Raw genomic sequence first — 25790 nt, 5'->3', positions numbered from 1 at the left:
TGGTTCCAGCCAGGTTTTCATTTCAGTCTTGGTTTCTTTTCTACTTTTTTTGTTTTCTTTTGGTGGTGGTACTGAGGTTCAAACTCAGGACCTCATGCTCGATAGGTAGGTATTCTACCACTTGAGTCATGCCTCCAACCCTTTTTTGATTTTAGTTATTTTTTAGGCAGGGTCTCACGTTTTTGCTTGGGGCCAGCCTTACACTACAATCCTCCTACCTATGCCTCTCACATAGCTGGAACCACAGATATGCACCACCACAACAAGCTTGTTGCTTGAGATGGGGTCTTGTTCACTTTTTTCCCCACGTTGGCGTCAAACCACAATCCTCTTGATCCTCGCCTCCCAAGAAGCCAGGATACACAGATGAGAAAAGGGGAGCTGGGAGAGGAGAGAAGACCCAGAAACACACGCTGGGGCAGGGGTTCAAACCCAAGTCCCTGCAGCCACAAAGCTGCCCAGGCTTTACTCTGTGCCTCGCTCCTGAGCGTTTAGCACAGTGCCATTCAGGATCCGGAGAGCCCCAGAGATGAAGAACAGGGGATCCAGCCCCATTACAAAGCGGCTCACTGTTACACTTTATGTTTTATTTTTCTTGGTGGTACTGGGGAGTGAACTCAGGGCTCCAGCTTGCTAGACAAGCTTTCTACCACTTTGAGCCACACCTCTAGCCATTTCTTTTTTCTTTTAGTTTTCTTTAGATAGGCTCTCACGCTCTGCCTGTCCTCAGATGGTGACCCTCAGACCCCAGCCTCCCTAGTAGCCAAGATTATAGGGCATGGGCCACGATGCCTGGCCACATGTCTGCTTTGAAAGTAAACTGACTTTGTCCCTCTGATGTGCCTACGATGCTGGTCAGATGCAGTGCAGAGTAGCAGTTAAGAGAAAGGGGTGGCGAGCCCTAGTTTTGACAATTACAGCTCACATGAGCTCAGACAAGTTACTCAACATTTTCTGAGCCTTACTGTATATCTCATATAATAGTGTGCTTATAATTTACGACAAAGGTTAAATGACACACTTCACATTAAACAATTAACACACAGACCTTAACATGAGGTTGAGAACACAGCAAGCACTCAATTGGTAGCAAACAAGTGATCAGTAAATGCTGTGTGTGACACACTGTTTTCAGGTGGGTTGAAGAGGCTGAGGTGAGCGGACGGTCTGGTCTGTGGGGCTCTCAGCACTCACCATAGCATGCTCCGCTGCCTCAACTCCTGAGCAGTCATCTGCATCTCGAGTTTGGTCCTCCGAACCACCACGTGGATCAACCAGGATTTCCAGGCCCATCGCATCTTTCGCTTTGCATCTAAAGATGACAAACAGATGGGTTGGTTTTTTTTTAAGGGGTGGAGAGAGATGCATTACTCTGGGTTAAGATAAAACTCCGGGAGGCTCTCGGTACTCATTCCACTTTTAAACACCTAAATCCTTCCAGTCTTCAAGTGCCCCCTGCTGAAAGCATTGTGAAGGGTTGCAAAACTTATCAGGATTCAAGTATACACATGAAGACTATGTAAGTGAGGACATTTAAAAAGCACTTAGAAGGAAAATCAATGTGTTGGACTTTTCAGAGATACTTCATAGTAAAATCCTTTATTTTTGGCCAGGCATGGTGGTTCATGCCTGTATTCTCAGCTACTCAGGAGGTGGAGTTAGGAGGATCATGCTTTGAGGCCATCCTGGGCAGAGTTAACACAAGACCCTATCTGAAAAAGTAAAAGCAAAAAGGACTTGGGGTGTGGCTTAAGTGGTAGAGCATTGGCCTAGAAGCACAGGTCCTGAATGCAATCACCAGCACTGTAAGAAATAAAATCCCTTATTTTTAAGGGATCTGCGCTACAGTATTTTCAGAAATGATGGTGAACGAATAGGCAGCAGAAAAACAAGTGAGGACAGGGATGTGATGAGATGGGTGGGGTTGAAGTCGGCTGAAAATGGTGATGGATGCAGGAAAGTTCATACTTCTCTCATTCGGTTTTGTAGATATTTACATTTTCCCATAATATGAAGTTAAGTAAGGAGAAATCATGCATAAGCTCAATGTTTGAAATAATAATTGAGAAGTATAACAAACAAGATAAAAAGAAAGACTGAGTTGGGAGGGTGGCTCACACCTATAATCCTAGCTACTCGGGAAGTTGAAGTGAGGGGATCATGATTTCAGGCCAGCCCAGACCAAGAAAAGTAAAGTTCCCAAGACCTCATCTCAACAGAAAAAAAGCTGGGCATAGTGCATCTATGCTGTAATCATAGCAGTCAAGAGGCTGCGGTGAAAGGATAATGAGTTCAAGTGAGCATGGGCTACATAAAAAGATCCTGTCTCAAAAAAAAAAATCAAAACTACAACTACATGTATGTGTGTGTCTTATAAACAATCCATAAAATAAAAAAATGGATAAACTGAACTCACAAAAATTATAAATTTTTTTTGGAGGTACTGGGGACTGAACTCAGGGCCTCACACTTGCTAGGCAAACACTCGACCACTTCAACCACACCCCCAGTCCTTTTGCTTTTAGCTTGTTTTTCAGATAGGGTTTCTCACTAACTTTACCCAGGCTGGCCTCGAACCACAATTCTCCTAACTCCACTTTCAGAGTAACTGGTACCACAGGTGTGCGCCCCACACCCAGCTTAGAGTGAAAAACTTCTGCTCTGTTAAGAGAAGCCAAGCCATAGACTGGGAGAAAACATTTGCAAATCATGCTGCTCCCAGAAGACTTGGAAGCAGAGTACGCATGCATACATATATTGCATACAGAACATTCCATACCTCCCAGATGTACACACATGTCCACATGCATATGTACAGATTGTTTGAATGGGGTCTTGAAATGTTTTTTTTAGGCTCCTATGGTTTGTTCATGTTTAATCCATAGTTCACCTGCCCATTTTAAGATATGAATTGCAACCTTCTTTTTTTCTAATTTTTGTTTTTTTGGTTGACACTGGGATTTGAACTCAGGGCTTTGCGCCTGCAAAGCAGCTGATATACCACTTGAGCCACTCTTACAGTCCATTTTGCTGTACTTATTTTCAAGATTGGGGGGAGGGTCTCACAATTTGCCCAGGCTGGCTTCAAACTGAGATCCTCCTGATCTCACCCTCCCAAGTAGCTGGAATTGCAGGTGTGAGCCACTGGTGCCCAACTAAGCTAGTTTTTATTAGTATATGATAATTATACAGAGGAGATCGTTGTGACATTTCCATAAATACATACATTGTGCCCTGGTTTGGTTCATCCTGTCCATTATTCTCTCTGTTCCCCTTCTCCCCTTCTTAAAATGACTTCAACAGGTTTCAGTGTGACACATTCACGTGCATATAGACAGTACCTCAAACATACTCACCCTCCTTTACCCTCTTCATTTACCCTCCCCCTTCCTGCCACTACCCTTCTATTAGTATGACCTCCATGTCTTAAAATGTTGCCCAGGCTAAACTCAAGTGTTCTCTTGCCTTAACTTCTCAAGTAGTTGGAGACTAAAAGTGTGTGTCATTTCACCTGGCTTAGTATATTTAAAAAAAAAAAAAAAAAAAAAAGGCCAGACACAGTAGCTCCAACCTGTAATCCAGTTACGTGGTAGGTACAGGCAGGAGGACTGTAGTCCAAGGATGGTCCCAGGCAAAAATCACGATTCCAGCTGAAAAAAATCTAAAGCAAAAATGGCTGCAAGTACGGCTTAAGTGGTGGAACACTTGCCTAGCAAACCTGAGCTCTAAGCTCAAACCCCAGTACTCCACCAAAAAAACTCCCCAAAGTCAATAAGAACATAAACAACCTAATTTAAAAGATTTTGAGCCAGGTGTCAGTGGCTCACATCTGCAATCCTAGCTACTTTGGAGGCTGAAATCAGGAGGATCTCAGTTTGAGGCCAGCCCAGGCAGTTTGTGAGATCCCTATCTCCAAAATAATAACAGTAAAATGGACTAGAGGTGTGGCTCAAGCAGTAAAGCACCTGCTTTGCAAACATGGAGTCCTGAGTTTAAATCCCAGTCCCACTGAAAGATAAGTAAATACAAAGATTCTCAACAGACACTTCACCAAAAATCAAATAAGCACAGGAAAAGATACTCGGCATCATATACCATTAGGGAAATGCAAATTAAAACTACAATGAGCACCCGTCCAGCATTCAGGTAACTATTAGTATAGTTAAAAAATGTTTAAACAATAATGGTAAGAGTTAATAAGATTTGGAGCACCAGGCACCAGTGGCTCATGCCTGTAATCCTAGTTACTCAGGAGGCAGAAATCAGCAGGCTGTCAGTTTGAAGCCAGCCTGGGCAAATAGTTCGCGAGACCCTATCTCGAAAAACACCCTTCACAAAAAAGGGCTGATGGAATGGGTTAAGGTGTAGGCCCTGAGTTCAAACCCCAGTACCTCAAAAAAAAAAAAAAAAAGATTTAGAGCGAGTAGAATCCTCATAAATTGCTGACGGGAATGCAAAATGGTACCGTAACTGTAGCGGACAGCTTGACAATTTCTTGTAAAATTAAACTAAGATTTACCAGTATACAATCCAGCAGTCCTACTTTTAGATCATTTACATATGGAAAATAGTCACACAGAAACGTACACATGAATGTTCCTACATTAATCATAATTATTGAAGATTATTTCCTTCAACTGGTGAATGGAAATGAGTATATCCTTGAAATGGAATATTACTCAGCAATAAAAAAGAATGCAAACTACTGACACAGGAAACAAGTTGAAGGAATCTCAAATGCGCTGTGCTAAGTGAAAGAAGAGTCAAAAAGCTATGCATTATATGAGTCGATAGAGAACTTTTCCGTAACTGCCAGGGGTTGTATGTGGAGGGAAGGTGCGAAAAGGGTTCGCACAGGAAAATCCCAATGGGAATGAGGGAACAGCTCCAACTCCTGACTGAGGCAGTGGTTAAAGGGCTCTGTGCCTGTCAAAACTCATAGGGCTGTACACTAGTAAGAATAGTCTTACTGTATGTAAAATAAAAAATAAAACAACCTGAGTCACTTACCAGCTAACTACTGTAACAATGTGTCTGGTGTAACTCAGTCGGGAGGCCTGTAAAGAGTTACCTAAACTGAAGGACTGCCTGTGTCAGTAACTGTGGGGAGCGGATTAAAGCCTATGAGAACTGGACACAACCAAGGTGAGATGCAGTTAATTGCTTTTACCTGGAGCCCTCACCACGAAACAGGGAAAGGCAGAACAGCTATGTCTCCTGAGCTGTGTTCAGAGAAGCAGGAAGGCAGGTTTCTCCTGTTGCAATGTCACAACATGGCCCTCCCCGTGGCGCCACCCTCATTGCTGCTATAAAAGACCCCTGAAAGACGAAGAGGGGCTTTTGCTTTCTGCTTTTGGGGCTTTACTTTGGGCTTTTTGGTGTAGGACACTTTTGGAAGGGAACAGAATTGTTGAAGGGAAACTGCTAAGGGAAAAAGGAACAATTGCTTAAAGGGAAAATGCTAAAGAGGGGTTGAAAGAAAGTCTACACTGAGAACTTTAACATAGGCTTCAGAAAGCAAAGCTGAGAAAGAACTTCAAACATAGGCCTTAGGAAAGCTAAAGCCAAAAGAGGACACGGGACAGTGCACAGCGCAAGTCTGGGGACCACGGAGGCTTTAAGAGAGCTAAAAGAGTGACAAGATGGTGCGAGCCTGGGGGCAAAAGACTTTAAGAGCAGTTAAGCTAAAGATAAGCTGACAGCAAACATAGGACAGAGCGAGCCTAAGGAAAGGAGGTTTCAAGCAAGGTTTTAAAGAACTGCAAGGAGCAAGGCCTTAAAGAATCAAGATAGAGAAAAGAAGCAATGAGGGTTGTGCATCTCCAGCCGAGCATACAACACACCTGACCCCAACTTTCTGTCTATCCTGTGTCTTTTCTAAAATCTCCAGTCGCTCCTCCCCCCACAAGCCCAGTTAGATCCAGTAATAACCAAGAAGAGAGAGAGAGAAAACCTCGCTGCAGCAAGGGAGGGAGTGAGAGCACGAGAAACAGCACCCCCATTTGATCATCAGAGCAATGGACGAGCTGTCCCTAATGAGGCTTGTAACTTAGGACAAGCAGGAGGAAGATCAGGTCTCACTGGTAGAGGGTCGACAACCTGTATGGTGATGTGCTGAGCTTGACATGCCTACGGGACAATGGTATGGTGCAGGCCATGTGAGCATTCTGAAACTCCATGACACTTCCCTTGAACTCCCCAGTGGGTTTCTGGGCTCCACTCATGGAAAAACCAGACGTGACCAGAGCTAAACCGGCCACAGGACCACCAACGGGCAACTCAGGCAAAGCAGATCAGAAGTGAGCATGCAGCTCTGCTCGCATTTCCCTGCAGCTAGACACACGGCAGCCTGGTGTCATGGAGAGTCACAGCCAGCAGACAGCGCAGCAGGCCAGGAGCAGCCAGTCACACAGATGACCAAATGAGCTGTAAGTGCCCAAACCACAGCATGTGGAGAAAATCACGAGGATCTGGTTAGACAGGAGTCCACGCAGAGACCCCACACGCTGAAAAACAACTTTGGCTTACAACTACTCCTTCACAGCAACGTGCCATCCTTCCCAGGGCTTCTGGGAAAGTGCACGTGGCACCTCTTTAGGCACAAGCTTCCTTTTCTCACCGTGGTCCTCAGCTCTGATGTGTTTTCTCCTCATCTCCTGCCGCTGACGCACGTAGGCCTTCCAGGTGTGGAACATCAGGCTGTACAGGTAGTACCTGAGTAGTCAAAGAGCAAACAGCCTTTAAGACAACTCAACAACACAACTTCAAGTTGGCCCAACAGACCCAGACTGCTACACTTAGAAGAAATAAATCTGAAAACTTCTGACACAAAAAAGCCCTATGAGCACCTAAGTTAAATATTATTTCCCATCATTGTAGTGAAGCCTCCTCTCCTGAAAGGACAATCCCTCTCTACACCTTCAGTGTCACTGAGGAAGACAGGCTGGACTTCCTCAAAAGTAACTCACTCCCAGCACTGCAGACCTGAGACGTTTGCAGGGACATTTATAACTTGATCATCTTCATTGTCCACACTGGGTAACATTTTCTCCTTTTTCAAGGTGCAATAGCACCTTTCCTAGTTGTCCTTGTTACGGACGCCATATGCCTTAAACCTCACCCTTCCATGTCTTCACTAACCCTCATTCGAAGACTTTCACACTCTATCAGCTTCTTAGGACCAATTAATGTCTTATTTTTATCTGAAATATCCACAAATCAGAACTCCTGTCCCAAAGAACCTAGACAAAGAAGTGATTATTATCTTAAAAACATGAGGTATACACTTTTTTAAAAAGTTCTACAAATGTGTATTTGATATCTTTCCCACTTTTCATTTTTTCCTCCACTTATTCCGGGGAATGGGAATTGTTAAGGACTGAGAAATTTACTTTCTGTCTGGAGGAGTGGTTCAAGCGGTAGGGTGCACAGCTAGCAAGCGCAAAGCCCTGAGCTCAAACACAACCACTATCAAAAAACAACAAAAAAGAAAGAAGAATTTGAATAAACACAGAAGGCAATGAAAACTCTTTTCCTTTTGACCAGAAACACGTCAGCAAGTAATTATTTGATATGTAAAATCTATATTGAGCCAGGTTCACGCCTATAATCTTAGCTACTTAGGAAGCAGGGATCAGGAGGATAGTGGTTTGAAGGCAGTCCAGGCAAACAGTTCGCAAGACCCTATCTCAATTATAAAATACCCCAACACAAGAAAGGGCTGGGGAGGGGCTCAAGGTGTAGGCCCTGAGCTCAAACCCCAGTACTGTACACACACACACACACACACACACACACTCTATACTTGAAAAGCATAAAATTGAAATTATGGGACATCATATCTGACCTGTAGTGACAGTCTGCTCGAACACAGAGTTTCCACTCTCGATGGGAAACCCACCACTCTTCCTTCCATTCTCCAAAGACCTTACGTAGTATTTTCTGCTCATAGTAGAACCTAGGGCAACAGAAACATCAGAGAGCTGTGAGTGAGGGAGTCAGAAGTGACGTCTACTCCCAGATCAGTTTCATATGTCACTGTCTTTTCCATGAAATGTAAACACCAAAACAGATTTAGACATGTGTAACTTTTCAGCTCAAAAACTTAGAACTAAAGTAAAAATGAGGCTAAAATTTTATAGTACCTCTTCCAATTAAAGATATCAGATTAAAATCTCACCTTTCGTTTTAGTGGTACTGGGATTTGAACTCAGGGCTTCACACTCAGGTGCTCTACCACCTGGTCATATGGTATGTAAGTGAATTGAGAATTACCATTTTCAACTTTTTTTTAATTCATCGAATTAGAAAAAAAAATTTGTTTGAGACAGTATCCCATTATGTAGCCCAAGCTGGCCTTGAACTTTTGATCTTCCAGCCTCCACTTCCCAAACACTGGAATAACAGATGTGTGCCACCATGCCCAGCCCTAAAAAATTTTTTGTGGTTGGGACTGAGGTTTGAACTCAAGGCCTTGTGCTTGCTAGGCAAGTGCTGAAGACTTGAGCCATGCCCCCAGCTCTTTTTGCTTTAGTTATTTTGGGGAAAGGGTCTCCTGTTTTGCCCAGGCCAGCCGTGGACTGGCAATCCTCCTACCTATAGCCTCCTGAGTAACTAGGATTTGCAGACTTGAGCCACTGTGCCCTATCACTGATGATAAAAGTTGAAACATTTTCCAAGCACATAAAGGCATTATTCTGCAGTTCCTAAGATGATGTCATTCTCTTCTAATATTTCTAAAAGTGAGATAAACAAAACTCAGTATGAAAAAAAGACCAAAAGCTGGGCACTGGTGGCTCATGCCTGATTTTAGCTACTTGGGAGACTGAGATCAGGAGGATTGGGGTTTGAGGCCAGCCCTGGGCAAATAGTTCAAGAGACCCCCTCCCATCTCCAAAATAAACAGAGCAAAATGGACTGGAGGTGTGATCCAAGCAGTAGAGCGCCTGCTTTGCAAATGTGAATCCCTGAGTTCAAACCCCAGTCCCAGCAAAAAAAAAAAAAAAAAAAAAAAGTCAAAAACACAGAGCAATATGCAAAATATTCCCCAAAGTAAAAAATAATCAACTTGATTTTAAAAGAGATTGCAATAGGAAAGCAATCATCCCATCAGAAATTTCTAAGTGTATGGAAACGATCAGAATTCTGATTCTGGCAGCTGCTTAGACAACAAATCTTCTCACTCTTTTATTTTACACTTGGAGAAACTGAACTCAGATCAAACAATTAGCTAGGGCCAGAGGTAGAACCAAGGCTCAAGTCTCCTGACTGCTAGTCCAACATTCTAGTCCTCTGTACCCTGCCACCGTCCAAGAACAAGGAAACAAAGGACAGCGCAATGCTCATGTTGTAGAGTAGAGCAGCACTGTGACAGCAGCCTCCCTGGCCAGCCCTACACCTTACACTGCCAAGCCTGCTGCCATACCAGCATCCACTACTGCAGCCAGGAAGATTCCTTCCCAATTTCCCCTGTAGCTAAAGGGGGCCAGTGACTAAGCTCTGGCCAATGAGGAAGAACTAGAATGCAACTGGGGAATTTTAAGAAAGTTTTCTTTACAGATAAAGAGACAGGTCAAATGGACACCACCTTTTTCCCTTCCTCCTATGCACCTTACAATTATGTAGCGTCCACCTATGAGGGCAAAGGGCCAATGTGCTAGGGATGGTCAACTACAGAGGGACTAACACTGAGACACTGATGGCATCCCTGAACAGCTAAATCAACCCCAGACTGCTTGTCAGAAACAGCAAATCCCAACCTGTTCAAGTCGATGTCAGACTTTCTCTTCGAGTCAAAATTGTATTTCTAACTAATCAGCACTTCCTAAGAACTTGGAATATAAATAGATATTATTTGAAAAGAGGTTCCCAGTCATATATGGATCAGATATAGGATAAATAAAATTAGGTAAGAAAATGATTTGGGGAAACAGAGAGAGGGACAACACAGTTTTCATTCTTTGAATCTGCCATAGGATACACAGAACACCAACGTAGCAAAACCAAACACTCAGGAGCTAACTACAACAAAATTAGATGGCAAGGTGTCCCATGAATCCAAAATGCAACCAGGTGAGGACAAAACACACCCAGTCACAAGACCTGTATAACAGTATCACTTGTACAGGAAGGAGGAGTAACGAATGTGGCATTTGAGGACCCCAGATGGCCAGTAAGTAATCACCAAACAATGCAGCGGCCCACCTTGGGCCCAGCTGAAACTGAGTGGAACAGGGTGGTGAGTTCCTATCCCCTCCAGTACTGGGGCTCACATAAGAAGTGAGCCAGCTGAGCAGTCCCTCGCCTGTGGAGGCTCACAAACAACCTGCAGGATGATCTTCTTGGCCAGGGCTTCCTGCAGTGGACAAACTGCTAGAAGGGGAAGAGAAAGACCAGAAATAGCGAAAGAGAAGATCTGGACCAAGTGTGATAGGGAACAAAACCTGCCCTCTGTGTGGGATAGCCCACACAGCAAGCTACCATATTTCTGAATCCTAAACAGAAGTAGCAGAAGAGGAAGCTCTGTGAAATTAGGAAAGTTGAACTGAACCTCCTTTTTACCCCAAAAGTTTGAGAAAACTAGTTTTGCATAAAAAGGAAAAGCATTTGAGGACAAATCCTATACAAAGTCATTGTATGAGAAAAGAAGATAAGGATAGCATGCCTCTGGACAAAGAAAGTATGCCAGAAAAATGGGGCCACAAAACAGAAAAAACATAATTTACAAACTCCAAATGAGCTCAAAGATTTTAAGATAAATCTACACCTGGGCATAATCATATTAAAACTTCTGAAAACTCAGGCAAAGAATGACTCTCCAAAAGAGCAAAGAGTAAACAAACAGCTTAGAGATGGCAGCTATAAGTCAACAGAATGTCTTCAAAGTGTTGGGAGGATGGGAAGACACAGGCACCTAACTTCTAAACCCAGTGAAAATATCCTTCAAAAAATGAAACCAAAATAAGAATTTCATTATTTTTATTTAAAAAAATTCTGACAGTCTTGGAGTTTGAACTCAGGAACTTCACCTTAAGCCACTCCACCAGCCCTTTTTTGTAATGGGTATTTTCAAGATAAGGTCTAGCTTCAAACCTCGATCCTCCTGATCTCTGCCTCCTGAGTAGCTGGGATTATAGGCATGAGCCACCAGCATCCAGCTTGCCCAACTTTTTATTGGTTTAAATGGGATCTCACTAACTTTTTGTCCCATTTGAACCATTATCCTCCCAGTCTCTGCCCCTCCAGTAGCTAAGTGTGAGCCATTGTGCCCAGCAAAACTGTTTTAGACAGACAAAATCTGAGTGAATTCGGCACCAGCAGTCCTTCCCTAGAGGAAATACTTAGGTATGCTCTAATGATAGAGGAAGAAAAAAACATCACAAATAGAAATGTGGACATGCAAGAAGATAAAAAGAGTAACAAAGGGCTGGGTGTGTTGGTACATGCCTATAATCCCAGCACTGGGGAAACTGAAGCAGGAAGATGAAGTATGAGATCAGCCTGGGTTACACCATCTCAAAAACAAACAAAAACAGCAAAACAGGCAAATAAGTGAATAAATCTAAATGAATATGGGCTGTATAAAATGAGAATAATGTTATGTAGTTCTTAAAATATACACAAAATTAAAATATGCCATTATAAGAGCATTTAAGTGGAGAGGGGTGTAGGAAGAATTAAAACATTCTACAGACCTTGCCTTTTGGGGAAGAGTTGGTTTAAAAAAAAAGTGAATGAAAGAAAAAAAAACAAAACAACTAAGGCCAGGCACGGCTCACACTGTAATCGAAGCTATTCAGGAGCTGTAGATTGGGAGGATCAAGGTTCAAGGCCAGCCAGGACAAAAGCTAGTAAGACCCATGTAATCTCAGCAGCTCAGGAGGCCTTAGTTAAGAGAAATCCAGTCTGAGGCCAGCTCTGGGCAAAAATGTGAGGCCTTATCCAGAAAAATAACTAAATAAAAAAAGGGGTGGGGGTATGGCTCAAGTGTTAGAACAACAGCCGATTTAAGTACAAAGCTATTAGTTCAAATCCCAGTATCATCAAAAAAAGAAAGAAAAAAAGCCAGGCACAATTGCTCTTGACTGCAATCCTAGTTACTTGGGAGAAGACTTAGACTCCAGGCCAAAATTATACTGAGTGTGGTGGTTTGGGTCTGTCATCCCAGCTAAGGGGGAAGCATAAACAGGAGGATCACAGTCCTGACCAGCCTAGGCATAAACATGAGACCTTATTAAAAAAATAAATGAATAACAGAAGTAAAAATGACTGGGAGTGAGGCTGAAGTGATAAAGCGTCAAGTTCAAGGCCCTGAGTTCAAACCCAGGACCACCAAGAACTGCCCAATTAAAATGAGATCAATAAGTTACAGATAAATGTTACATTCTTTAAGGCACTCGGTAAAAGAAGAGTAAAAGAGTATATTATTTCTAAGCTAACAGAGAAGAAAGTCACACTATCAGAGTTTTAAGAAAAAGAGAGGAATGGAAGGGAAGAAGGAAGAAAAGAAAGAAAGAGACTTCCAATAGTGGTAAACTAGGCAACTTGGATCAACTCTCCCAGCAAACAGTAAGAAAAGTAGGACAATAAAAGAATTCTGGAGGGAGAAGCTAGGGTTGAACCTAGGTCCTTGTAAGTGTTAAGCACATGCTCTGTTTCTGAGCTATATCCCTTAATCCCCTCAAAATCATTTTTCGGAACTGAAGAGCTAGCAAGGCAGAGAAACACAGGGCCACAGGAAAAGGAGAGCAGAGAGCCAAAAGATGCCTCATTCCTGCACCTGGGACCGCTGCTATCATTGCAGCAGCATCACTGCAGAGACTCATAAAGGAGATGAGACAGCAGGGTCCCTCAGGTGTACAGAGAAAAGACCTCAGAAGACACGCACAGGCCAAGTTTGCCTGGAAGACCTTGACCTAAGGAAAGTCACACTTGTTAAAACAACGAAACAGGAAAGGTTGTAGTAAGAGAAGTGAAAGAGAAGGAGAGAAACCATGACATTTCAGTTTCTAGAAATGCTTACAAATCAATTCTTCCCAAACACATCTAGCATGGGCCCCTTTGTCCATCCATACTGCCCCTGGATTGGTCTTCCTCTCTCCTCTGACTCCCTCTTGCACTCGCTCTTGGCACTGCAGTTAAAGCGATTGTAAACAAGCACGGCAGCAATGACTGGTGGTGGTCCATACAAACTACAGCATATAAATACAACACACAGCATCTGTATACTATGCATACACGCACATGTCCACAAAGTACAGGGTCTGTGACAGAGAGATCTGCTCCTCACTAAAATCCCACTTCCCTTGCCAATGCCACCATTTCCCCGGGTTCTGCCCAGACCAGCCAATCTGTCAGTCTCAACACCGCCCTGAGTGAACGCATGTACTTTTTTCTTGGCTGTCTTGGCTTATTATTATAATTTTTTTGGTGGTGGGGGTTGGGGAGGCTGGCCTCAAACCATGATCCTCCTGATCTCTGCCTCCTGAGTAGCTGGGATTGCAGGCATAAACCACCACACACAGCAGACTTGATTTACCTAAGTGTGATTCCTTCATACATTCATCCAGTCACTAATCAGCATGAAGTCACATTGTATCACAGGGCTATGGAGGTGCTGCTCCTGCCTGCTGGAGGCTGAGGGAATGCAGGAGAGGAATGTAACACTTGCCACAACAGACATTATAGCAAGGCCCAGTCAGTATTAAACAAAAATCTGGAATAAGCTCAGAAATTTGCTGTCCTAAACTACTACTACCTGGCTCTAGAGGGAAATACTCTTCCAAAAGTCATTCGAATCCACAAATACAAGAACTTTCTGGCCACGCATCTGAAAAAAAGAGAAAGGATATACATATTTAAAAACTTGATTTGGCTTATGCAAGTTTTTTGGAAAGGAGAGGGAACTTTTTAAAGTCCCAAAGGGAGACTCCAGTATGAGTCAAAAGGTGACATCATACCTAATCATCCTTCAAAGAGAGAACAGGAAGGGATAGATTTATAATATTTATAAAACTAAAGTCAGACAGGTGTTTTTTTTGTTTTGGTTTTTTATTTGGGGGAGGGGAACACTGAGGTTTGAATTCAGGGATTCGCACTTGCAAAGCAGGCACTTTACCACCTGAGCCACACTTCGAGTCCATTTTGCTCTGGTTATTTTGGAGATGGAGTCTCAGGAACTATTTGCCCAGGCTGGCCTCAAACCAAGATCCTCCTAGCCTCAGCCTTCCAAATAACTGGGATTACAAGCATGAGCACCAATGCCCAACCAGATGATTTGTTTACCAACACTTTCAATATAAAGTACTTTGTCAATGAGGAGACAGACATCAGATCTGAGGAAAAGGAAGTACATAATTATTTTGTTCATATTATTCTTCCTGCCTAAAGTGCCTAACAAATGTGCACTTATCTTGACCTTCCCCAACCCAAACACGACAGAGAGCGGTGTACTCCAAGCAGTCTATCCAAATCCTTTGTGTGACACTGAAACAATAGCATCGGCTCATAGCATGTCTGTCATTCCCTCTGCACTGTAAGCCCAATACCTGGCACACTGCCTGGAACACACACACAGCTGAATTGTCTTGCCGGGTGCCAGTGGCTCACACCTGTAATCTTAGTTACTTGGGAGGCTGAGATCAGGAGGATGGAGGTTCGAGGCCAGTCCGGGCAAACAGGCCACAAAACCCCCAGCTCCAAGATAACCAGAATAAAATGGACTGGAAGTGTGGCTCAAGTGGTAGAGTGCCTGCATGTCAAATCAATTGTTTGAAACACTCTTCTTCCTAACCTTTGTGTGGCTTTTTTTTTTTTGGTGGTACGAGGGTTTATACTCCAGGCCTCACACTTGCTGTGTGGCAGGACTCAGCTAATTATGCAGGCACAACCGAACAACATGAATGACAACACTCAATGACAGATTTGATGTTGGCACATTCCTAAATATCCTTTCTTTTTGTGTTTTGTGGGACTGGGGTTTGAACTCAGGGCCTCGTGCTTGCCTAGCAATCACTGAGCCATGTCCCCGGCCCTCCATGAAGAGTGGACATCCCGTTCTCCAACTAACATGGGACAAATCAGAATAATTCCCTTGTTTTAGCCAAGAATGAAGAACAAGGACAGTCACCACAGGCAGGTGACCACTCACAAGCTCACCTGAGTCGCAATGCTCTTAGCCGGCCCTGCCGGGTCCAAGTACGTGAGGTGACATACTGTACTGGATGAGTGGTTCTAGGTAATACCCTCCGGATCCCAGAGGTGTTGGAAGACTTCTTGGTGGGCAGTGCCTTTTGAGAGTAAGGTTTTTTAACCATACTATCCCTCAATGACCTTCAATTCAAGGAGTAGGAAGGAAAAGCAAGAAAAAAGTTATCTGTGTGTGTGTGATGCATACACCGTTTAATACACAAGAAAAACAACACAAGTAAGTTCATTGAGATTGGTAATGACCGCACTGGTCATTTACAAATTGGAAGCAAATTCCTTTATATTAAAAAACAAACAAACAATTAGGGGCTGGAGGCATGACTCAAGTGGTAGAATGCTTGTCTAGCAAGTATGAGGCACAGACTTTAAACCCCAACATAGCAAAAAAAAAATAGAAAAAGTTTTCAGATAATGTGAGCCTGATATCAATATAAAACCTCATACTTTTACTAAACATTAAATTCAATCCTATCTCAGAAACATTAAATTTACACCAAATTTAATGTAAACTTAAATAAAATTTAATCTAAATTAAACATCAAATTTGATCCCCTAAGCAGTATTTAGTCTCTAGGACAGCATTGCTTCTGGGTATTTCCTGCAGGTAGAGCTCTGATATACTTTTTTTTTAAATCACAAGTTCATACCAATACCTCTACTGCCACAGGCTCTGCCCCTGCTTTTTGCTTCTAAAACCCCACTCCCTACTTTCAAAAAAGGGAGGTAGGGTTCCTTGGAGAAATGACTGCCTTACAGTCATTTTGGGATAAAGGAAATGCAAGACCACTCTGGAATCTCTTATTTGATCAAATAAAAAAAAAAAAATCAGGAAGTAAGTGGGTGGAGTGGCTCAAGTGATAGCACCCCTGCCTAGCCAGCATGAAGCCCTGAGTTCAAACCCAGTACTAAACAAACAAAAAGAACATGAGTGTTCAAAAGACAGAGGAACTAAAAGAATTCCCACTGGCCATATGTGAGCAGAACCTCACACTGGGGAGTGCGGAATAGGACAAAGCTACTCACCTCACAGCAGCCAAAACGCAAAGAGAGAGGGGCCAGGGTCCTAATATACCCACAAGGGCACACACCCAGAGACCTACTTTCCAGCTAGGCCCCCTCCGTCACCTGGGGACCAAGCTGAGTAACAGATTAAAATCCAGTGAATAAAATGGAAATCCAAGGCCCTCAGTTCAATCCCCAGTATGGAAGGGAAGGAGGGCGGGAGGACTCATAGTGATAAAAGCAAATAAATGAATAAATAATCATGTAGGAGAGACTGAAAGCTCTAGTTTGCAGTAGAATGTCCACTAATAAATGTAGAAGGAAGAACAGAAGTAGAGAATCATCACTCAGGAGTGACTCAGACAAGAATCACCAATGGACGCATAAACCAGTAAGTACTAGCTTGACAAGTAATAGGATGACCACACAGTCAAGAGCAGTATCTCCCCACACCAAGAGTGGACACATGACTCAAGCTGGATTTGCTCAGAAATTTGAACAAGCTGAAAGAAATCCACAAGCAGTGACTAACTGGAAAGGCAGGGAATGCCACAAATGGAGGAGGCAAGAACCAAGAGGGTGTGGTGGGGCCAGTGCTGCCCAGGAAACATGTGGCTTCTCAGTTCTCCTTTTAGTCACCTGGGAAATTCCTGTGCTGGGTGTCTTCGAGAAATTTACCTGTATCTTGTTTGGTTTGTTGAACTAGCTTAAATTGGATTTGGTTTTTGTTACCGACAATCAAAACTGTCACAGGGGTGAACACTGTGGTTACTGACTGAAGTGTTTTAGGTTGTCTGGGAATTTTATTCATCACACTCTCTCCTTTTCCTCCCATGGATGGGGGGCTGACCAGACCCAGTGCTGTAAGTTTCATTCAGGTACTCTAACACAAACTTGAGAAAGTTACCATTTTCCTTAGTCAAACTGCCAAATCACCAAGGTTAAAAATACACACAAAAAAGCCTAAATATTTACCTACTATACAACACTTTATAACAGAGAAATAGAAGGCACTGAGAAAGAACACAGGATCACTTCTGTGGTTAGTCCTTCAAAAAACAAAAAAAGAACTGGCAGAGTGGCTCAAGCGGTGAGGCAACCTGCCTAGCAAATGTGAGGCCTTGAGTTCAAACCCCAGTACTGCCAAAAAAAAAAAAGGATGGGGTCGCCCAGGCTGGTCTCAAACAGTCTTCCTACCTCAGCCATCCAAGTACTTGAGATTACAGGCATGCACCATCATGCCAGCCCTTCTGTGGTTATTTCTGCTTGAACGCATCATGCGAATAGTGTAAGTAATAATGAAAAAAACACCAAAGAGCCTAGCATGGTGATGCATGCCTTTAAACACAGCAACTCAGGAAATAAAAGCAGAAGGCTCAAACCCAATCAGGGCAAAGTTAGTAAGACCCAATCTCAAAAAACAAAATGCAATACAAAAGGGCTGAGGGAATGGCTCAAGTGTGAGAGCAAGCTCAAGGTCCTGGGTTCAACGACCAGCACCTTACCCTACCCCTCAATTAAAGAAACCCCATTTGGAAAAAGCTCAATTTGAGAAAAAATATTCTCAAAATATCTAGAACTGAACAGAAATAGATCAAAAGCCAATGGAGCTGGGTGTGGTGTGGCACATGCTTACAATCCCAGCACTCAAGAGGCAGAGGCAGGAGGATTTCAAGCTCAAGGCCAGCCTGGGCTACACAGCAAGCCCCTGTCTCAAAAAACAGAAACAAAACAAGGAGAAATGCCTACATCATTAAAAAGTGAAGATGGCAGAGTGTCTGCCTAGCAAGTTTGAAGCCTGAGTTCAAACCCCAGGACCACTAAAAAAAACAGTCAACAAAAAGTAAAGACCAGACTAAGGGTGTAGCTCAAGTGGTAGAGCACCTGCCTAGCAAACATAAGGTTGAGTTCAAACCCTAGGACTATTTAAAAAAAAAAAAAAAAAAGGAAAGAACTCCAAGTTGAAGGCGATTGCTATGGTTTGGGTCTTGAATGTCTCCCAAAGGTCATGTGTTACAGGTTTGGTCCCCAGTTGGTGGAGGGGCCTAGTTGGAAGTTAGTCATATTAGGACCCTACCCCTCCCCTCTCTTTGCTTTCTGGCTGCTACGAGGTGAGCAGCTTTGCCCTACTATATGCTCCCCACCGTGGGGTTCTGCTCCCCATGGGCTCAAATACAATGGAGTCAACGACCACGGACCAAATCTGCGAGCTACAATAAACCTTTCCTCCTTTATGTCGAGCCTCTCAAGTATTTTGTCGTGGCAATAGTCAGGTAACTGACACAGAGACTAAGACAACAAAATGCAATGTGTGGCCCTGGAATGGATTCCGAACCAGAAAGAAATAAAAAAAGAAGTCTTTCTCAAATTTGGTTGGGTTTTTTGTTGGTGATGCTTGTTGGTTTTGGTTTTCTAAGACAAAATCATGCTCTGTAGCCCAGGCCAACCTCAAACTTGCAATCTTTCTGCTTTAGCATCCTGAGTGCTGGGATTACAATCAAGCATTATATTTGGTTGTTTTAACTTTTCCATCAATAGTATTTTGGGGACAACTGACTACAAATTATTCTCAAATGGTCCAGGGGAAAATGCATATATGCATCTATGTATACACACACACACACACACACACACACACATATACTGAATTCTTATTATTTGCAGCAGTTATATTATGTAAAGTCACCATAAACACTCAATTAGCAAATAAACAGTCATTGCTATTAGGAGAAAATCAGAGTAACGTGTACTCTCCCCCACAGAGTGATGTAGACTTTAAAACAACTAAGTTAACTATATTTAAAGAAATAAAAGTAACACCTGAACACATTTGCAAAGCAGAGGCAACTCTACAGAAGGAATAGGTGACGTGGAGCATGCTCATGGTCCCAGTTACTCAGGAGGCTGAGGCAGGGGAATCACCTGAGCGCAAGAGTTCCAAACCAGCCCGGGCAACATCGAACAAAAGAAAAGTGAGGTAGGAGCATTATTTACAACAGCCAAAATGTGCAAACAACTTACTGTCCATCAACAGGTGAATGAATAATCAAAAGTGGCACAGCCACAAACTAGAGTGTAATTCAGCCCTAAAAAGAATGAGGGGCTGGAAATGTGACTTGGTGGTATGGCACTTGACTAGCATGCAGGAGGCCCTGGGTTTGCTCCTCAGCACTGCAAAAAAAGAAGAAAAAAAGTAGGAAGAAGAGAAGAGGAAAAAGAAAATGGATGAGCCCCTGAAATATGCTAAGTGAAATAAGCCAGGCATAAAAGGACAAACATTCTGTGATTCCAGCTGTAGGAGGTACCTAGAGCAAGCATATTCACAGAAACAGAAAGAAGAACAGTTTGCCAGGGGCTGGAGGAAGAGAGGAGCTCTTGTTTAAAGGACACAGAGTTTGTAGTTAGAATGATGAAAAGGTTCAGGAAATGGATGGTGATGTCGGTTATACAATACGATTAACACCACTGAATTGTGTGCATAAAAATGGTTAAAATGAGGAAATTTGGGCTCTATCAAGTGATAGAGCACCTACCTAGCAAGCTCAAGGTCCTGTATTCAAACCCCAGTACCACTAGCAAAGGGGGAGAGGAACTCATGTTATGTGTATTTTATCATGATTAAAAAAAAAAAAAAAAACAAGATCTGACCATTTGATCCAGCAATACCACTCTTGGGGATATACCCAAAAGACTGTTACTCCAGAGGCACCTGCACATCCATGTTTATTGCGGCACTATTCACAATAGCCAAGTTATGGAAACAGCCAAGATGCCCCACTACTGACGAATGGATTAAGAAAATGTGGTATCTATACACAATGGAATTTTATACAGCCATGAAGAACGAAATGTTATCATTCGCTGGTAAATGGATGGAATTGGAGAACATCATTCTGAGTGAGGTTAGCCTGGCTCAAAAAACCAAAAATCGTATGTTCTCCCTCATATGCGGACATTAGATCAAGGGCAAACACAACAAGGGGATTGGACTATGAGCACATGATAAAAGCAAGAGCACACAAGGAAGGGGTGAGGATAGGTAAGAAACCTAAAAAATTAGCTAGCATTTGTTGCCCTTAACACAGAGAAACTAAAGCAGATACCTTAAAAGCAACTGAGGCCAATAGGAAAAGGGGAACAGGTACTAGAGAAAAGGTTAGATCAAAAAGAATTAACCTAGAAGGTAACACCCACGCACAGGAAATCAACGTGAGTCAATGCCCTGTATAGCTATCCTTATCTCAACCAGCAAAACCCCTTGTTCCTTCCTGTTATTGCTTATACTCTCTCTACAACAAAATTAGAGATAAGGGCAAAATAGTTTCTGCTGGGTATTGAGGGGGGGGAGCGGGAGGGGGCGGAGTGGGTGGTAAGGGAGGGGGTGGGGGCAGGGGGAGAAATGAACCAAGCCTTGTATGCACATATGAATAATAAAAGAAAAATGAAAAAAAAAAAAGAAATAAAAAGGGAAAAGATAAAAAAACTTATGAAATAATACAAATGTATTTCTTAAAAAAAATAATAAAATAAAACCCCTGGGCAACCTCAAAAAAAAAACAAGATCTGGAAAAAATGAAGTAGATAGGAGATCTGAAAAGAAACAGAACAGCTGGCAGCAATGTAGACCAGGAGGGATAAAGCTCAAGAGTGGCATAAGAAGCACTGGGAGTAAAACCAACCTTGAAATGTAATATGTTATGTTTCCTACGAGAGAATAGAGAAAAGTGTATTACACCCTCCAATGAGGAAGACAATGCAATGATAACTGTTTAACCCAGAACTGGGAATGTGCTCAAGTGTAGAGCACTTGCCTAGTGTGAGAGGAGATCCTGGCCACAGTACCACAAATAAAAAAGAAAGAAAAGAAAAAGAGAAAGAAAAAAATTTAACGCAAAAGTAGGTAAAGAAAGGAAAGAAAAGAAACAAGAAGCTGAACTTGGTAGCACAGGCCTCTAATTCTAGCACTTGGGTGGCAGAGGGAGGAAGATTATGAGTTCGAGGCTAGCTTGGGCTACTCAGTGAGACCCTGATTCAAAAAAACAGAACAAAACAAAAAAATAAAAGCAAGAACAGATAAAACAAATACAAAGCACAAAATCAGAATATAAATTCAAACCTATAATACAGATCAGTAATTACTTTTACTGTAACTGACCCAAAAATGCTAACTAAAGACAAAGATTGCCAGAGTAGATTACAACACAGAATCCAGGCCAGGCGTGATGGTGCACACCTGTAATCCTAGCTACTTGGGAGGCAAAGATGGGAGCATCACGGTTTGAAGACAGCCTGAGCAAAAAAAGTTAGCAAGGCTCTATTTGAAAAAAAAAAAAAAAAAAAAAAGCAAGCAAGTCAGGCACGGTGGTATACACCTGTAATCCCAGTTTTTCAAGAGGCATAGGTAGGAGGATCATGGTCTGAGGCTGGGGGGGCAAAAATCCAAAAAATAACTAAAAGCAAAAAGCGTTGGAGGAATGGCTCACACGGCAGAGCACCTGCCTAGCAAGAATGAGGCCCTGAGTTCAAAACCCAGTGACCACCCCACAAAAAAATTTTTTTTTTTTTTTTTTTTGCAGTACTGGGGCTTGAACTCAGGGCCTACACTGATCACTCCGACAGTCCCTTTCTTTTTGTGAAGGTTTTTTTTGAGAGAGGGTCTTGCGAACTATTTGCCTGGGCTGGCTTCAAACCTCAATCCTTCTGATCTCTACCTCCTGAGTAGCTAGGATTACAGGCATGAGCCACGGGTGCCTGGGTAAAAAGAAAAATTTTTTTTTCTTTTATTATTCATATGTGCATACAAGGCTTGGGTCATTTCTCCCCCCTGCCCCCACCCCCTCCCTTACCACCCACTCTACCCCCTCCCTCTCCCCCCCCACCCCCTCAATACCCAGCAGAAACTATTTTGCCCTTATTTCTAATTTTGTTGTAGAGAGAGTATAAGCAATAATAGGAAGGAACAAGGGGTTTTGCTGGTTGAGATAAGGATAGCTATACAGGGCATTGACTCACATTGATTTCCTTCTAGGTTAATTCTTTTTGATCTAACCTTTTCTCTAGTTTCTGGTCCCCTTTTTCTATTGGCCTCAGTTGCTTTTAAGGTATCTGCTTTAGTTTCTCTGCGTTAAGGGCAACAAATGCTAGCTAATTTTTTAGGTTTCTTACCTATCCTCACCCCTCCCTTGTGTGCTCTCGCGTTTATCATGTGCTCATAGTCCAATCCCCTTGTTGTGTTTGCCCTTGATCTAATGTCCGCATATGAGGGAGAACATACGATTTTTGGTCTTTTGGGCCAGGCTAACCTCACTCAGAATGATGTTCTCCAATTCCATCCATTTACCAGTGAATGATAACATTTCGTTCTTCTTCATGGCTGCATAAAATTCCATTGTGTATAGATACCACATTTTCTTAATCCATTCGTCAGTAGTGGGGCATCTTGGCTGTTTCCATAACTTGGCTATTGTGAATAGCACTGCAATAAACATGGGTGTGCAGGTGCCTCTGGAGTAACCTGTGTCACAGTCTTTTGGGTATATCCCCAAGAGTGGTATTGCTGGATCAAATGGTAGATCGATGTCTAGCTTTTTAAGTAGCCTCCAAATTTTTTTCCAGAGCGGTTGTACTAGTTTACATTCCCACCAACAGTGTAAGAGGGTTCCTTTTTCCCCGAATCCTCGCCAACACCTGTTGTTGTTGGTGTTGCTGATGATGGCTATTCTAACAGGGGTGAGGTGGAATCTTAGTGTGGTTTTAATTTGCATTTCCTTTACTGCTAGAGATGGTGAGCATTTTTTCATGTGTTTTTTGGCCATTTGAGTTTCTTCTTTTGAGAAAGTTCTGTTTAGTTCACTTGCCCATTTCTTTATTGGCTCATTAGTTTTGGGAGAATTTAGTTTTAAAAAGAAAATCTTATGTGAAGAAAATAAAAATAGTTTACAACCCTGCTTCAAAAAATCCACAAGCAAATCTAAACTACAGCATCTATGAATGCACAGCTGGGTTACACAGAAAAGTGAGAGGTGCCAGGCACCTGTGGCTCACGCCTGTAATCCTAGTTACTCGAGAGGCAGAGACCTGGAGGATCACGGTTTGAAGTCAGCCCTGGGCAAAAGTTTGAGAAACCCTATTTTGAGAATACCCAACACATTCACACACAAAGGCTGGAGGAGTAGACTAAATAACACACTTTTGCATTTCTTTGGTGGGTCACTAAAGAAATTAGGAAAGAAATTTAAAAATTTCTACATTCAAATGAAAATGAAGAGCTGGTGGAGTGGCTCAAGTGGTAGAGCACCCACCTAGCAAATGAGGCCCTGAGTTCAAACCCTAGTGTCACAAAAAAAACAATGCAAATTAAAACACAACCCACCAGAACCTGTGAGACAGAGCAAAGCCAGTGCCAAGAGGAAAGTTTATAGCCATGAGGCCTATATCAGAAAGTCAGAGAGACCTCAAACAATCAACCTAATGATGCACCCTAAGCCATTAGAAAAGCAAGAATGAGCCAATCCAAAGACCAGTAGAAGGCAAAAAATAAAAAAAATTTGAGCAGAAATCAATGAGCACCAAAAGAACAATGCAACAAATCAATGAAACAAAGAGATGGTTCTTTGAAAAGATAAACAAAAGCTGGGTGGCAGTGGCTCATGCCTGCATTCCTAGCTACTTGGGAGGCTGAGATTGGGAGGACCACAGCTTGAAGCAAGACAAAAAAGTTAGTGAGACCCCATCTCAAAAGAAAAAAGTTGTGCATGGTGATGCATACCTGTCATTCCGGCTATAGTGGGAAGCCTAAAACTGGAGGATAAAAGTCCAGGCCAGTGTGGGCAAAAAGTTAGACACTATCTCCAAAATAACCAGAGCAAAAGGGACTGGAAATGTAGCTCAAGCAGTAGAGTACCTGCCTAAAGTATGAAGCCCTGAGTTCAAACCCTACACTACCAAAATAAAAAAAGAAAAAAGATGAACAAACCTTCAGCCAAACTAACCAAAAAAAGGAGAAGATATAAATTAATAAAATCAGAGATGAAAAGAGGGATATTACAAGATACCAAAGAAATTCAGAATATCACTAAGGGAAAATTTGAAAACTTTACACTCCAACAAACTGGAAAATCAAGAGATGGATAAATTTCTTGATATATGTGAACTAACAAAACCAAACCAATTCAAACAGATCTATAACATGCAATGACACTGAAACAATAATAAAGAATGAAATTCAAACAGTAATAAAGAATATTCCAACAAAGAACATCCCAGGACCTGAATCCTACCAGACCTTTAAAGAGGAACTAACACCAATGCTCCTTAAACTTTTTAAAAAAATAGAAAGTGAAGGAATGCTACCTGTTATCCTATGACATCAGTATTCCAAAACTGGGTAAAAGATACAACAAAACAGAAAGTTATAAGTCAATATCCCTGATGAATGCAAATGCAAAATTCTCAATAACCCAATAACAGAATCCAACAACACATTAAAAAGATCACACACCATCAAGTTGGTTACATTCCAGAGATGCAAACATGGTTCAATATACACAAAATAACAGATATAATACATAAGCAGAATTAAGAACAAAAACCATATGATCGTCTCAATAGATGCAGAAAAAACCTTTGATAAAATTCATTCTTTCATGATAAAAGCTCTTAATAGGAAGGAAGAAATATACTAAGCATAATGAAGATTATATATGATAAACCCAGAGCCAACATCATACTAAATGGAGAAAAACTGAAGCCATTTCCCCTAAAGACAGGAACAAGACAAGGGTGTTCCTTTTCCCCACTGTTATTTAATATGGTACTCAAATTCCTAGCCAGAAAGCCAGGAGCAGGTGACTCACATCTGTAATCCTAATGACTCAGGAAGCAGAGATTGGGAGGATCTTGGTTCGAAGCTAGCCTAGGCAAATAGTTTGCGAGACCCTATCTTGAAAAAACCCAACACAAAAAAGGGCTGGTAGAGTGGCTCAGGTTTAGGCCCTGACTTCAAACCTCAGCACTGAAGAAAAAAAAAAAAAAAAATTCCTAGCCAGAAAAATAAGGCAAGAGAAAGAAATTAAAGGGATTCAAATCAGGAAGGAAGAAATCAAAATTGTCCCTATTTTCAGGTGACATGATCCTATACTTAAAGATTCTAAAAATACCACCAAAAAAACTCTTAAATCTCATAAACACTTTCAGCAAAGTAGGATACAAACTCAATACACAAATATCAGCATTTTTTCTGCACACCACCAATGAAGAGAAGAGAAAGATATCAGGAAAACAATGTCATTTACAAACGCTCCTAAAAAAAAAAAAGCCTAGCAATGAATTTAACTAAGGAGGTAAAACACCTCTACAAAAAAGAACCTGTAAAACATTAAAGAAAGAAATGAGAAGATATCAGAAGATGGAAAACCTACCTTGTTCATGTGTCAGTAGAATCAACATTGTGAAAACAGCTGTATCCTGAGAGTAATTTACATGTTCAATGCAATCCTCATCAAAATTCCAATGACACTCTTCACAGAGGTAGAAAAGTCAACCCCCACAGTTCATACAGAAGCCCAAATGACCTTGAATAG

General features: G+C 42.1%; 1 protein-coding gene across 14 annotated transcripts in view; it reads right to left on the bottom strand.

The window, feature by feature from the left end:
• The window catches only part of Sfi1 (SFI1 centrin binding protein), a 75395-nt gene that overhangs the window by 43066 nt on the left and 6539 nt on the right, over window positions 1-25790 (bottom strand). For 9 of the 14 annotated variants that reach the window (XR_012443589.1, XR_012443590.1, XM_074061399.1 and 6 more), the window contains exons 3-7: window positions 15157-15330; window positions 13757-13828; window positions 7847-7957; window positions 6620-6714; window positions 1195-1312 (exon numbers count right to left, since the gene is read on the bottom strand). Coding sequence is in view for 12 of the 14 variants with exons in the window: in XM_074061399.1 (XP_073917500.1) it covers window positions 1195-1312; window positions 6620-6714; window positions 7847-7957; window positions 13757-13828; window positions 15157-15330 (570 nt within the window). In the remaining 2 variants the exon portion in view is untranslated. Of the gene's footprint in view, window positions 1-1194; window positions 1313-6619; window positions 6715-7846; window positions 7958-13021; window positions 13719-13756; window positions 13829-15156; window positions 15331-25790 lie in introns of those variants that run through there. The other 5 variants (XM_074061401.1, XM_074061402.1, XM_074061404.1 and 2 more) reach the window with 4 other exon arrangements.

This window comes from Castor canadensis, chromosome 18, assembly GCF_047511655.1.
Source record: "Castor canadensis chromosome 18, mCasCan1.hap1v2, whole genome shotgun sequence".
In the NCBI taxonomy this organism is placed as follows: domain Eukaryota; kingdom Metazoa; phylum Chordata; class Mammalia; order Rodentia; family Castoridae; genus Castor; species Castor canadensis.
Note: the sequence above shows the minus strand (reverse complement) of the source record. Positions and strands in the feature narration are given on the sequence as shown.